Here is a 15803-nt window from a genome sequence, read left to right as displayed (position 1 = left end):
ACTTCAAAGTGACAAAAACAACCCCAAAAAGATGCAAAATGATCTCAAAATACGGAAAAACAACCAAAAAGAGACAACAATTGATAAATTGCATTAAAAAAACACAAACTGACTCTGAAGAGATACGAAATGACCACAAAAACACACAAATCAACCACAAAGAGACACAAGTCTAACCACTAAAAGACGCAAAATGACCACAGAGACACACTACACGACCACATGACAAAAAAAATCACAGCGAGATACAAAACAATCAAACATCAATGCAATAGACCTACAAAGAGACAAAAACCCCCAACATATTCATAATAACCACAAAAAGATGCAAAACCACAACTGAGATGCACAAAACAATCACAAAGAGGTGTGTTGTGTCTAGCTGTTGGAGTGATGGGATGCTTTCACAAATCATATTTCCTCATAGTCTGTGCATGACTTTAAGACGTTTGGCGTTACAAATTGCAGCAGTTTACCAGCATTTTATATGAGAATATTTAAATGGATTCAATTGTTTATTATGTTAAATAAATACAGTATTTATTTATGTTTACAATGCATCTACTAAAACAATAGTGCAGTGACTGACTTATTTCTCTGAATTTCAATCTTAATCATGCATTTAAAAGCTTCTACATCTCCCTCTGCAGACATGGAGCTACAATCTGTCACCCTGTTGCCATGTACACACCGAGCCACTAACACAGTAAACATCAGTAAGTATAAGTTATGCCCGACTGATTTCAAACCGAGGCTTGAAGTTCCCTGCTGCTCTGATTCCAGGTTTAACGCGTACACAGTATATATCAGTGGGCATAAACCGGACAAGATGACAGATTTCTGGCCTCGGCTCGGCTCCATTGTTGGTCGAGGTGAGGAGGGGGGAGCTGAGTGGGGAGACAGCGAGGGGAGATGTGCAGCATTCAGAGGACAGAGGTGGGTGTCTGCACCGAGAGCAATCTCAGACAGAGGCTGCTTTCAGGAGAGCCAACAAGTGTGACAAATAGTTTTTCGTTGACCTCTTTAAAGTGTAGTCTGCCGGTGCTTGTAGAAGTGGAGGTGGGCGGCGCTGTGCAGAAAAAAACACGGGATCAAACCGGGACTAGATAAAGGCCGGAGAAGGAGTGGAAGACAAATTTCAAGTGTTATTTGACTAATATTTAACTTGAATGCGAAAAACAGGAGTGTTTCCAGGAGTTATCTGTGAAAATTAATTTGATTTTTTCTCCAGTTCTCTTTCAAAGTAAACACTTCCCACAGAGCCGCTTAAAGCTATAACTATCATCAATCAGTATTACATCGGGAATTTATTTAACATTATGAATATAAAGCGCCTTTCCAGCTAAGAGTATTTGTATTCATTAGGATGACAGGTATTACTATATAATTTCCTATTTTTTTTCTTTTTTGGCTGGCTGGTGAAGAGCTGGGGAAGTTCATCTAAGGAAAACAAGAGTTCCACTCGTAATTTTACCCGATTTCATTTTTCAAAACCCTTTTTTCTTCCACCTCACTTCATCACTGCAGACAGATCTTCTTACTAAACATAATTCTTTGAAATTCTGAATGCTTCCATTCACTCTACGACAATTTCTTATGCTCCCAGACTGACTTTGTTTTCACCTCATCTGCTCTTATTTGCTTCAGTTGGTTCTGTTTATCTTTTTCTGTTGTTTTTTTTTCCTTTATTGTCTTTTTTTCATATAGCAATAGTAGGTCTCTTAGTGCACTGCTGAGCTGGGCAGAAATGTTGCTTTTGTGAGAGGAATGACTCATAAAATGAAACTTGAACCTCTGACTGCCCATTTCTAATAATGCAGAAGAGAAAAGACAAAATTGAATTGAAAAATGTATACTGTATATGGTAGATTTAAATCTCCTTTGATGTCTGCTTTGTGCAGAGCTTTCCATTTGACGTGTAGCTTGAGCATTTATTTTTGATGCCGTATGCAGTCTGTGAAGGACACTGCAGGTAACCCATCCTTCTCTGCATTTACAATTTATAGTTACAGACATGCATTTAGCACCGATCAGATCTGTAAAAGACGGTGCTGCTGGAGGTGAAGATGTGAGAAATCATCTTTCATGAAGTATCAGGTCTGTATCGAGTGAAGAAAACATCATTTTTGTACACTTAGTGCAGTTTAAAGTCATATTTATACTTGTTACCACTTAAGAAGAGCATGCAGTGAGAGTGTGAGGTGTGAGTGATATGACGAGGTCAGGATGACAAATGTACCAAGAGAAAAGATTTTTTTTTGTAACACTGATTATCATATTTATTGCAGTCTACAACTCTTTAATTGAAGACATTGCTTTATTCCCTTGTTGCTGTTTGTTTCATTTCATTCTATATTCTGATGCACTTTGTAAAGTCTGTTTTGATATCTGTGCTCGCAACCAAATCACTGTAGTTCTGATGTCTGATAACATAGAGACTGAGGTCTCAGATTGTTTACAAAGGTGTCTGCCCCATAAATAGCCATAGCAGCACAAACTGACAGCAGCAATGGTTTTATTGTAAAATATTAATGGTTTGACTCAATCTGTTTTCAAGTTCTTATTTGCCATTCTTTTCCTTTACAGGTCTAATGTGTGGTGGTGCAGACGGACTATTAAGGTGGGCTCATATCAATAAATCAGGCCCATGCAGACTCCTAAATGTCATTTCTAGAAAGTTTTTAAGATTACATTTGTGTTACTTTGCGATAAGTTTTGCGTTTCCCTCACAACATGCTACACATTCCTTCTGATCCATATAATCAGTTGGTGTGTCCCGAGGGCTGTACTATGAAGCCAGATTAGTGGGTTAGCAGGTATGTTGAGTGTTTAGTATCATGAAGGTGTCTCTCTTTTAACCTGCTAGGTCTCCATGGTAACTGATGCTGTGGAGCTAACCTGGTCCAGAGCAGGTTTTGTTCAGAGTGTCAGATTTAAATCGGCCGTTAAAAGCATCTCCCTTTAACCAAAGCATTTCCTGATGACTTTTTAGTGACACATTCTCAGTTTTCTGAGGGAAAATGTTTAATCTGCAAACATGTTGATCTGTACGCTACTAAAACCACTGAATGAAGCAGTTACAGTATCACACTCTGTATACATCGCGTTGCCATGGGAACCCAACATGTGTTTGGTTGGTGATGCAGAAATCGCATAAATATGTTTTAATGTTTGGTCCAATTACACTGCTGGTACTGCAGCTGAAAGAACAGAGTTTGGCAGCAATGCACCTAAAGTCTGTTTACCAGGCATGAAGAAGATGTACAGGATGCACGGTAGTGGGCCACTAGCTGCTCACATGACAGCGCTTTAGCTTCAGTCCGGTAGAAACGTCAGACCAACATGGCGGATCGACTGCCAACTTTCTCTTTTATTACACACTATAAGACTTGAGCAAAAAGTATTTCTGAAAGCATTTGAGGTGAGAAATAAGCTGTGCAGTTGCTGAATCTGTCCTTGTTTAAGTTCAACGACGGCTAGTTTAGATGTTAAACGAATATTTCTTGATGCGCCGCACCTCCGCTCCCCGCAACGAATTTGTGTAAAGTATAAGTCAAGTTTACTTTATGCAAATGAGCTCCAGGGAGACGCACCGAATGCAGCTCAAAACGTGCTGCAACGCAACCAGCATGCAATGCGATGCATTTCACATACACATTGAATGGGATGTGAGGAACTGACAATCCTGTGGACACATTAGCTACAGTTCTGGTACCATCAGACAGTAGTCAGCCCACAATAGACCACTTTTCAAGACACTGAAAGTGCTTGAGTTTACAAAAAACCTAAAGTGAAAAGTGAGTAAAAATGTTGAATATAATCGCTATGATAGCACTTTGAGTTTGCAGTAATCTGTGAATGTAGTAGACAGATGAAAAAATGCAGATAAATATAAAGAGAACAAACATTTTTGTTGTTTAAGTTCACGTACCTGTCGATTCATCAATTCAGTCATCAACCAAAATTTAATTGAATTAAAAAACTTTGCTTCTTGTGTGAAATATTGGTATTTGGCAAAAATGTGAATAATCATGACCAATTAATTACAAAGCCTGTAATTAATTAGATTCATTTGTTTAATCGCGTTCCACCACTAGTTTACATATATGAAGTTTAAAGTTTAACAGCTCTAATGGGCAGTTTTTAGTTAGAAATAATCAGCTGCATTGATCGGTAAAATAAATATATCAGCACAATTAGTAGCTTTCCTACCAGCATTCCTGTCTTGCATCATTTGCAGTCGCGGCACATTTTACCGTCATTCATTGTTATATTCCTAATTGTTCTCCATTTAAACAACCTGTTGACTAAAGCAGCTGCACACAGTCGGTTCATTTTGTGCAGAAGAAGAGTCACATTACGAGTTAAACGCCCCCCTTTGTGTCTTCTTGTTCTGTCCCTATAATCAGCCTCTGTCTCATTGCAAGTTTCTTGACACTCCACAGTCTTTGTCTGCTCCACCTGTGTCTCATTGTCTCCCCTGCCTCACTGAGTATTTATAGCCCTCCCTTTCCTCATGTTCTTCACCGGTTCGTCTTGTGCCTCCCTGCCAGCCTTTCTCTGTGATATCTAGTCCTTCCTGTGTATATTTTTGGCTGTTGCCTATGCGTCTTGGATACCTCTGCCTGATTATTGTGCTTCAGTGTACAATAAACTGTTTGGACTTTCGCTCTAGCGACCATTCATTCTTCCTTGAGTCCTACACCTGGTTGTACTTGTGTGTTGATTCAGTCCTGTTAGAACAGTTCACTGCCAGTTTCGGGAAGCACTCTGCAGTGTTTAGAGATGATAAAGACCTGAGGGCTGTATCATGAAGCCAGTTTGATATAGCCAGGCTGTTTTGTGCACATGCTTGCTCAACAAAAACTAAAACTCCAGTCAGGGTTAAAAGGTATCATGAAGGCAGTTTTCAACTTTCTTTGTTAATTCAGACTTTCTGCTGTGCACGTTCTCATAAAAGGGGGTGTTTAACGCATCATGTGACTCTTCGACTGCACATAATGAAACGATTGTGTGCAGCTGCTTCATTCAACAGGTTGTTTATATGGAAAACAATGAGGTATATAAAATGTATGATGTTATGAAGTGCAAATGATGCAAGACAGGAATGCTGGTAGAAAACTGTTAACCTTATTAATATATTTATTTTACAGGTCAATGCAGTCGCTTATTTCTAACTCACAGCTGCACATTAGAGCTGTTAAACTTTAAACTTCATATATTTAAACAAGATATTGTACTGAAGTGCATTTAGTTCTGACAATGTCCCATAATGCAGGAAATCACTTTAATTTGGGGCCGAATCAAAGTGAAATTAATGTTATTGATTTAGTATTTTCTGTAATAAATACCAGTAGAATAATCAATGCTCTAAAATCTGTTCTGTCAGCTTCAGTACCAGCATATAAACAGACCACATAAAAACAGATTTATACGATTTCTGCATCACCAACTAAATACATGTTGGGTTCCCATAGCAATGCGATGCATACAGTGTGTGATACTCTAGCTGCTTCATTCAGTGGTTTTAGTAACATTCAGATTCACATGTTTGCAGATAAAACATTTTCCTGCAGCTGAGAAAATGTATCACTCATAAATAATCATCAGGATATGCTTTGGTTAAGGGAAGACGCTTCTAACAGCTGATTTAAATTTGAAGCTCTGAACAGAACCTGCTCCTGACCAGGTTAGCTCCACAGCATCAGTTACCATGGAGATCGAGCCAGTAAAAAAAAGAGAGCGATCTCTGTGACACTGAAAACTCTGACTTTCAGCTCAACATACCTGCTAACACACTAATCTGGCTTCATAGTACAGGCCTCAGGTGTTACACTTGATGTATTTATTGCTCATTATTGATTTTAAAAGGCTGATCTCTGAAAGCATCCAGCTGGTTGTGAACACAGCTGCAGCTTATCTGCCTGGATGTGACGGTGAAGCTGTGCCTCCATACATTCCTCAGACTTTTCTGTGGTGCTACTCTTGTCTGAAGCTGCGGTGCTTCTATGACAGGTGTGTTTGTTTATTTACAAGTTCAGGAAAACAGTAGCTTCAATCCAACGCTCAGGCAGCAAATCTATCTCTGCACGCTCTACTGCCGCATGTAGGGAGCTATTAGAAATGTTCTGTCACTACCATAATCATAACATTGTCTACAGTCACAGCAGAGCGTGAACTCTCTGCAGTCACACCTGTCTGAGCTGGATGTGCTTCACCATCATGCAGCCTATAGAGCACCACTGGTTGAGTGTCAGTTGACCCTCAGCTGGGGCTCTCAGGCACCAGCCTGGGCCACTGCATTAAGAAATAAAACTAGAGGAGCTGGTTCAGCAGCTCTCTCGCTGACCGCTGCTGAGACAGACTGTATGACTGCAGCCTTGGGATGACAGCTGCTGCTGAGAATGTGGCTCTACAGATTGTTACGATTATGGCTGAAGTCCGAACAATAACCATATATCCAGCCACAGCTTCACCATCACATCCAGGAAGAGGAGCTGCTGCTGTGCTCACAGCCAGCAGTTGGATACTGTCGGAGATCGGCCTTTTAAAATGAATAATGAGCAATGAATGCATCTGTGTCACATCAGCTGCCCTTTCTGTTGTATCTGCAGTGTGTTTCTCTAAACTGCTAGTGCATTATAGCTGAACTGGACCAACACACCAAGTGTTTGGATGGATTAGAAGGAATGTAAAGCATATGCTGACGCAATGCAAAAGTCTCTTTAGGACTGCATAGTAAAGCCGAATACTCCAGACTAAAAAAGGCACATTTCTGCCTTTGTGAATACACAGACTTGAAGCTGTGGCTGAGTTTTACGAATGTGGCCTTAGGTGTGTTTAGTAGCAGCTCTGTGAGACAAATTGCGGAGCTGCTATTAAATTAAATTACAGAAGCTGCACCTGATTGTTTCCTTGTACTGTTTTGTAATGAACTCCTGTCTAGATTTGCTCGAGATTGTTTTTCTTTGGACCATCCATAAAGCTTGAATGAGAACATCTTGGACACACTTTGTGTGCTTGTAGCTTGCTGGGACTCTGACTGAACTGTAGCTGTTAAAACTGACGTGAGATAAGACCTGACCACCCACTGCCGCCAGGCTCCTTCTGATCTTTACTTGCTCCTGCTTTCATTTTCACCCACACACGCACACTTAACACTCCTGAATGTCCACTGACATTTATGTAGAGGAAATTGTTGGTCTTTCTCATAACAGTTTAAACGATCATCTTTTCTAAACCACAATTATTTTCTAATAATTTTATATATTAGATAGATAGATAGCTAGATAGATAGATAGATAGATAGATAGATAGATAGATAGATAGATAGCTAGATAGACAGATAGACAGACAGACAGACAGACAGACAGACAGACAGACAGACAGACAGACAGACAGACAGACAGATAGATAGATAGTCTAATAAATTATTTAATAATGTAGCCTGATGTAATGTATGACGTAATAATTATGGAAAATACGTTTAGATAATTGTCTGTTATGTGTGTTTCTTTCCAGGGACTTTGCAAACACAAATCCAGGTATATGCTGAACAACACATGGTGCATCATGCTGTTAAAATAGCTACTGCCATCATGCTTATTATTTGCCGATTTTTCACCTGGACAGAATTAAAATATTGGTAATAAAGTGTTGAAATTCCAATTTGAAACCATGTATATTCTGTCCATCCTCACGAATCCCTCTTTATTAAAACCCTTGCATCAGTTTTACTCACTTGTGGGACTTCTTGCCCTCCGTACCCCCGGGGCCCGAACCGCAGTCATGAGCCTGGATGATGAAGGTGTACTCCTTCTGCAGCTCACAGTCAACCAGGCCACGTGCCCTCAGCTGACCCTCCCCAGACGTACCGTTCAGCACCACTGCCTCGAACGGAGCCTCCAGCCCATGGATGTTGAACGCACAGATCTCCCCTAGAGAGGAGGAGGGAGGGAGGTGGAGGAGAGGGAAAGAGAGTGAAGGATGAGGTCAGTGTTAATCACATCCTGTCAGGCTGAGTCCAGTTGGAGAATATTGTGCATGTAAATCAGGTTTAAAAAGAAAGCAGCTTATTACACCTTTCCTCACATTTACACAGTCCTGCACACTGTAGCCCTACATAGAGCAGCTGTTAGCCTGCCTGTCTTACAGGTCACTTGTTTATGAAATACAGTGTGGTGCAAAAGTTTTTGTCACTCTTGATGCTACATACAGATGGTATATTCTTATCTATCATGCAATACCAGCAGGTTAAGAACCTGCATTCTGCAGCAAACCCAATAATACAGCAAGGAGTCCTGGAACAGATGGTTTGACCTCCACAGAGCCCTGATCTCAACATTGTGGAGTCAGTGTGGGAGACAGAAGACACTGACACAGCTTAAATCCACAGAGGAACTGTGGTAAGTTCTCCATGATGCTTGGAACAACATACACTACCAGTCAAAAGTTTGGACACATCTTTTCATTCAATGGTTTTTATTTTATACATTGTAGATTAAAACTGAAAGCATAAAAACTATAAAAGAATACATACAGAATTATGTTGTAAACAAAAAAGTGTTAGTCTTCAGTATTCATCTACAATGTATAAAATAATACAAATGAATAAAAAGCATTGAATGAGAAGGTGTGTCTAAACTTTTGTAACTTACTTTGACTAAGTGCAAACCAGTTTAGCTTAATTTTTCAGGGAAGAAAAGCTTTAAACTCCTTTTAACTTCTCTCTTACTGACTTCCCAGGCAGTACTGGAATTCATGGTAGCAATTTTAAGTAGTAAAGATGCGTTACCTCTGGAATATTTCTAAGACGAGGGAAACTGGAGAACGTAGTCTATGCAGAAGTTTATGCATACTGGACAAAAGCTGGACTGGGATAAAAGACATTCATGCTTCAGTCACCTTGGGTAATTTGTATTGCCACTTTAGAGTTACGTATGTGGAAAACAAGCCAACAAGAACAACAGCAAAAACTCACGCTGCAGCCTTATAAATAGATCAAGCGCACATTCCCACCAATGCACCTTGTTACTTAGTTAATTGTTCTTGTGAAAAGCACCAAGGACGTTCCTGCTGTTTGCCCACCCAACATGCAGACATCCTCCGTAGCGCACCAAAAAACAACATACAGCACAATTGAGTTACACAGGGCTCAAATAAAACTACGACAGCTCAAAGTCACCCTCGTGGAGAGATACAGAGGAAGAAAATCCATTTAAATCCAGAGTTAGCAGCTGACAAGAGCAAAACAAAAGAGCCAAGAGACGGCTGACATTTATTAGCAATGTGTAAAGAACTGAACTGGAGTTGGAGAGGGAGTTTTTTTTTTTTTCATGGAGAATTGACATCCCCGTGTGCTTTCACTAGTGGGATTTCAGGAAATCACTTAACGCGCAAGGCTCACACTCTGACCTGTGACGGCTAATTGCACTGATATCACTTAAACTAACAGCAAAGACTAAATTGGATTCCCAAGCAGCTTTGTGTGCGCGTTGCTCCTGGCAAGTTCTGATAAGAGCAACTTTATTTTCTACCCTTTTTCTCCCCTTTCATCCTGTTTCTGTCATAATCCCCACCACTTCCTCACCCCCCACCCCTCCTTCCTCACCCTCCCTTGCCATTGGGGCAGGGGCTCTGAAATGACAATTTGCCCACAGAGAAGCTATAGGCAAAATGATGAAGAAAGAGTAGATGGAAGGGAAAGGGAGAACAGAAAATGAGAGAATTGAGAGGGGGGGTATCGACACTGCCTGCTCGCTGTAAAGACTTCCCCCCTCTGTATTGCCTGAACAATGACTTATCAGAGTTAAATGGGCCCCCACACTATGGAGAAGCATGGCTTGCTGGCGAGAGCAAAATCATAAAATGGCTTTGAGCAAACGGTGTGCGACGGGGAGTGACAGAAGATGCAACAGTCTCGATGTGCGGCTTCTCTCAATAGTGCACCACCGTACAAAACAGGCAAATGGAAAATCCATCACTGCTGGAGCGAGAAATAAATCCAATATGCACAGGCAAGTGCAGAAGCTTCCCATCAGGGCGAATATGCTGAGGATATGCTGATGGCACACGCCCACCGTTGAGGGGTGGCCCGACATGCTCCTCCTGATTTAATTGTAGCTGATGGGGAACGGGGAGAAGGGTCAAGGTGACCGTAGGAGGAGGACCTCCCTCGTTTTAGGCTCAAATGAACACTCAAGCAGCTCTGGGCGCCAACAGACCTGTCACGTTTTGTTTGTTTTTTTCCATCTCCTTTTTATGTCCGCCTATCACTCCACTCCAGACCTGATAAGTGTTCTGCCACCTGCACAGAGGCAAATATGGCTGCTAAAGGAGGGAGGGACGAGGGTGGAAGCTCTGGCCCCAGCGGCAGCGTAGGAACAGATGTTGGGCGGCTGGCACTTGGCAGAGGCAGAGAGCTCGCAAACGCTAATTACTCCACTAAACTGTTAGCTAAATATGTGTCTCCGTGTCACATTAGACTTTTAAGAGGTAGATTTATGGTCAGATGGAACTCTGTCTTCTTGATGGGGGGCTATTTAATACCAATGGATGCAAACTAATGGATGTGCATGCTGCAGTGCTATTTCTGTATCAGTTTATTTGCTGGGTAATCATCACTGTTTGGCATATTTGGCAGTGAATTGTTTGTATGATCTTCAGTTCTTCATGTAGGATGCCGGAAACTTTTTTTTAATCACTATAAGCTTAACACTCAGTCAGACTTCCTTACTTGACTTTTCAGACACCCTATATTTTCCTCCTCCTTTCCTCTACCTTATTTTCTGCCGCTGTGATTACTAAGCCTCCCCCTGGACATAATTGCATTTTCATTTAATCAAGTCTGTATTAATGGCTGTCTATTAGGCAGTAGGAAGTGTGCTCAGGACCTAAGCTGCTGTCCTGTTGGTGTCAGAAGTCGTGCAGCGCTCGACACCTCAAGGGAATCTGGCACCGGTCCACACTTTACTATCTTTGAGGACACAGAGCTCATTATCAGCGAAGGCAGAGCTGCCTTACTGGCAACGGTGGCCTGTGTTTGCAGAGCTGGAGGAGTGTGACAAAATATCATGGGCCACAGCGCCTCAGGGCCCCAACTTATTATCAAAGCTGACAGAGCATCGTTGATGAGCCGCCTGTATCTGAATATGTACACAAGCTGCTTTTCCCGAAAAGGTGCTCTCACTCGTAAGTGCACAGATATGCGCGGCAGCTGTTTACTGAGCATTTGAGTGAGAAGTAAAAGTGGCGATATCAGGTGGCAAACAGTCACACTACTGAGAGGAAGAGGAGGGTGTGAAAGATATAAGGACAGATGAAAGGCAGAGCTGAGAAGGGAGGAAACATGGCCAGTGCCTCAGGGCAGCTCCGATCTCCCTACTGGAGAGTGACCAAAGCGCAGGCATGAATCCACACAACACTCACACACATTTGCTCAAACTGTGCCAGTTCGGCAGCTCTAATCAGAGCCGACATGCCTTTCATCCTCTTACTGTTGGAACACACACCGGATAGACAGCAAGTAAATCAGATTACTGGATATCATACTGTTACTGAACACATTCTGGACCAGGCGTCAGTTTGCTGGCTCCAAAACACATGTATTCACATTATCTTAATATTTTCACTTGCCATTGTTTGTAAATCAACCCTATTTGCACAAGAGCTGCAGTCTACTATAGGGTTTACACAGTTGTCATGATTTTAGCTGCTTTTCCAATTTGAATTCGGTATCAAATCATCTCTTGTATTAGTCACCCCATAACCCACTAATTCTCCTTCTCAAAAAACACAATAACCCATCCACAAGCCCTGTGGGATAGATGGATACACACTCACTCTCACACACCCCCAGCCCTCTCAGCTGCAGTGCAGAGATAGACAGTCAGCCTCATAACTCTGCAGAGGGCCGAAATTGAAAATGCTGTAATTACGCTCTTCATGAAATTAGCCAGCCGCGGAAAAAAACACAATTGAGAAGCTGTCCATTTCGGAGATAAGGATTAATACAAATCAAGCCCACATGTTCTGACTGGAGCGCATGAAACCTGGAGTGGTGTTTGTGTACAGTGTGTGCGTACGAGTGTGTGTCGGAGAGGGGATTTTTAATTAAAGACACACTTTCTCGACGGGGGTTTTAGAGAGCGTTTTGTGTGTATGACTGTTGCAGAACGGTGTGAGGTGATTTACTCGACCTCGCAGTTGCCGCCCCCACCGTTACCTCCCGTTTCTCGTCTCCTCTCTGTTAATTACATTAAAGGCTCCTCTCGCAGAGTTAATGACATCCCACTGTCTTCTAACACAGTGAATACCCTCCCTCTGAGTGTGTAGGTGTGTGTGTGTGTGTGTGTGTGTGTGTGTGTGTGTGTGTGTGTGTGTGTGTGTGAGAGAGAGAAAGGAATGTTAGAGTGAAAGGTGGAGGATTGAATATGTCACTCAAACTCTCATGTCAAAGCAGCAATAGGTGGACTCAGGAGAGCTACGAGAATTTCCGGGGCTCCTGAAAACAGCTCAGCAACTGTTGCCAGCAACTTTTATGTCACTGAAAAATAACAATCTAATCAGATGTAGAATGTACAGTACAATGGGCATTTAAACAGTTGTATGATAAGCTACCATACACTTTTCATTTGCTAAAAAATGCATGATATGACACCTACACTACCGGTCAAAAGCTTGGATCACTTAAAAATGTCCTTGTTTTTGAAAGAAAACTTCATTGAAGATAACATTAAATGAATCAGAAATACAGTCTAGACATTGTTAATGTATGACTATTCTAGCTGGAAATGGTGATTCTGAATGGAATATCTACATAGGGGTACAGAGGAACATTTCCAGCAACCATCACTCCTGTGTTCTAATGCTACATTGTGTTAGCTAATGATATTGAAAGGCTAATTGATGATTAGAAAACCCTTGTGCAATTATGTTAACATGTGAATAAAAATGTGAGTTTTCATGGAAAACATGAAATTGCCTGGATGACCCCAAACTTTTGAATGGTAGTGTATGTAAAAAGTGTCATTCACTGCGCAGAATTTTTTTTTCAGAGCTGTTGCACAACACCAGAATGAAGTAAGTATTTCTGTATACAAAATACTTCTGGCTTTAATATTGCAGCTCAATAAAATTGGGATAAAATTGGAAAAATAGAAAAAGGCACAGACCATGAATGAAAAAAGTGGTGGTGCAGCAGAGGCTGAAATATCCTCACTATCAGTTAGTGCTGGGCAATATGGAAAAAATCATACATCACGATATGGATTATTTTACATCACGATAACGATATATGACGATATACCACAACAAAGTATGTTTTCAGTTATTCTCTGAAAAGTTTGACAAAAATTTCATTGCTTACTTTTCTCCATGAAACTTCAACCTGTTGCTAGGGCTGGACCCGAATATTCGGTCCCGATGGTGGTATGCGGATATTAATTTTGAGGTCAGAATATTCGCCCCCTCCTACCTCCACCCCCACCCCCACCCTACGTAGGGCGTTACGAACCGAGCCGGAAATTCGGCTCTTTCCTCCGTTAGCTCACCGCCTCTGACCTCACGGACCGAACCGAATATTCGGGTCGTTCCTCCGTCCGTCAACTCCGTCAACTCCTTCAACTTCCGCCCCCCCCCCCGCCGCCGCCGGACGTTAAGGAGGGGACCGAATATCCGGAGCCCAGAAACTGCTATTCGGGCCACCCCTGCCTGTTGCGCGTCCATCGCTCAGCACTCATGAGTTAAGTAACATAAAGCATGTCGCAAACCCGCGTAACAATCAAAGAACGTAAAGCAGCGTCATGTCGCAAAGACCACAAGACGGACTGAGGGTAGCTATATCACACAGTGAAAACACTCCGTTACATCCATCCATCCGTCCATCCATTATCTATACACTGCGCAATCCTTATCAGGGTTGCTTGGGGGTGTCTGGAATCTATCCCAGCTAACTTAGGGCGAAGGCAGGGGACACCCTGGACAGGTCACATACATTACATATCGAGACAGACATTTACAGTCACATCCACACCTACGGACAATTTAGAATCACCAACTTCAGTGTTGTGGGAGGGAGCCTGGGATCTTCTAGCTTCAAGGCAAGAGTGCTAACCACCGAGTCACTGCGCAGCCTACTCTATCACAAGTAGGGTTGCCACCCGTCCCTTAAAATACGGAAACGTCCTTTATTCGACAATTAATTGTTGCGTCCCGTATTGAATCAATACGGGACGCAAGTTGTTCCGTATTTTCATAAATGCCCCGTACACGTCTGTCACACGCTCATCAAAACTGCATAATGAATAAAATAAAACACAGGAAATATTAAGGGCAGCCAATTTCATCTTCGTAGGACCCACGTAGCGAGGACCCGATGCCAGGTCCAGTGGACAGACTTCAGACGTCTCTGTGTGTCCAGTCCTGTCTCTGGTTGCCAGGTTACAGACGCTGCTGCACCCGCACGTTTAAAAATGTCTACACCTGAAACTCCACCAGGTCTAAAGAAGCAAAAACGTTTGCAAATGTACAGACTGGAGTGGGAAGAGTGGAACCCCTGGCAATGGGTACAAGGCAAACTGTGTTTTCTGTTGCTCATGGACTGGCTGAAGTAAGGCAGCATGAGGAGACAAACATGGAGGAAATATGAGAACAGAGAGAACCCAACCAGCAGGTCACAGTTTATCATCATCTAATCATCTAATCATCTCCTGAAGTCCATATGGTAAGGAGACATCATGATGAGATCAGCTAGATTTCCTACAGTATATGGCTGTGAATTTACCAGAGAATGCTTATAATAATGCTGATGTGGCCGTAGACTCTACACTATTTTAGTGACTCAGTAAATGTCTCAGTTGGTTATTATTTTTTAATGCTTTTTAGTTTTTAATAAACATTTATTTAATAGCCTATATGTAATCAAACATGGCCTTTGCCTAAAAAGAATAATATTTCATTGCACAGGTAAAAGTATAATAATTTTTAAAACTGTTCAAATTATTATAATATGTTGCTAAAAAAACAACAAAAAAAACAAACAAAAAACACATCATAGTAATATGTCAATTAAAAAAGCCTATAGTATAGCATGTTGCCCAACAAATGTCATAGTATGACCTTTGGTCTAGAAAATGTCCATAGTATAGCATGTCGCTCAAAAAATGTCATAGTATAGCCATTGGTCCAGAAAATGTCCATAGTATATCATGTTGCCCAAAAAACATTATAGTATAGCATGTCGCTCAAAAAACGTCACAGTATAGCCATTGGTCCAGAAAATGTCCATAGTATAGCATGTCGCCCAAAAAACATCATAGTATAGCATGTCGTCCAACAAACATCATAGTATAGCATGTCACCCAAAAAATGTCATAGTATAGCATGTCGCCCAAAAAATGTCATAGTATAGCATGTCGTCCAAAAAATGTCATAGTACAGCCTTTGGTCCAGAAAATGTCCATAGTATAGCAGGTCGTCCAAAAAATGCCATAGTATAGCATGTCGCTCTAAAAACGTCACAGTATAGCCTTTGGTCCAACAAACATCATAGTATAGCATGTCGCTCAAAAAACGTCATAGTATAGCCTTTGGTCCAGAAAACGTCCATAGTATAGCAGGTCATCCAAAAAATGTCATAGTATAGCATGTCGCTCTAAAAACGTCATAGTATAGCCTTTGTTCTAAAAAACATCATAGTATAGCATGTCACTCAAAAAAGTCATCGTATAGCCTTTGGTCTAAAAACGTCATAGTATAGCCTTTGGTCCAAACAACGTCATAGTATAGCATGTCACCGAAAAAAC

At 41.5% G+C, this 15803-nt stretch overlaps 1 protein-coding gene across 1 annotated transcript in view; it reads right to left on the bottom strand.

Annotated features, from left to right (window-relative positions):
* LOC111569704 (calsyntenin-2) overlaps positions 1–15803 on the bottom strand; it is a 345816-nt gene that overhangs the window by 154162 nt on the left and 175851 nt on the right. Inside the window, exon 3 of the mRNA XM_023272001.3 lies at positions 7742–7937. Coding sequence (XP_023127769.1) covers positions 7742–7937 — 196 coding nt within the window. The remainder of the gene's footprint in view (positions 1–7741; positions 7938–15803) is intronic.

Source organism: Amphiprion ocellaris, chromosome 7 (genome assembly GCF_022539595.1).
Source record: "Amphiprion ocellaris isolate individual 3 ecotype Okinawa chromosome 7, ASM2253959v1, whole genome shotgun sequence".
Classification (NCBI taxonomy): domain Eukaryota; kingdom Metazoa; phylum Chordata; class Actinopteri; family Pomacentridae; genus Amphiprion; species Amphiprion ocellaris.
Note: the sequence above shows the minus strand (reverse complement) of the source record. Positions and strands in the feature narration are given on the sequence as shown.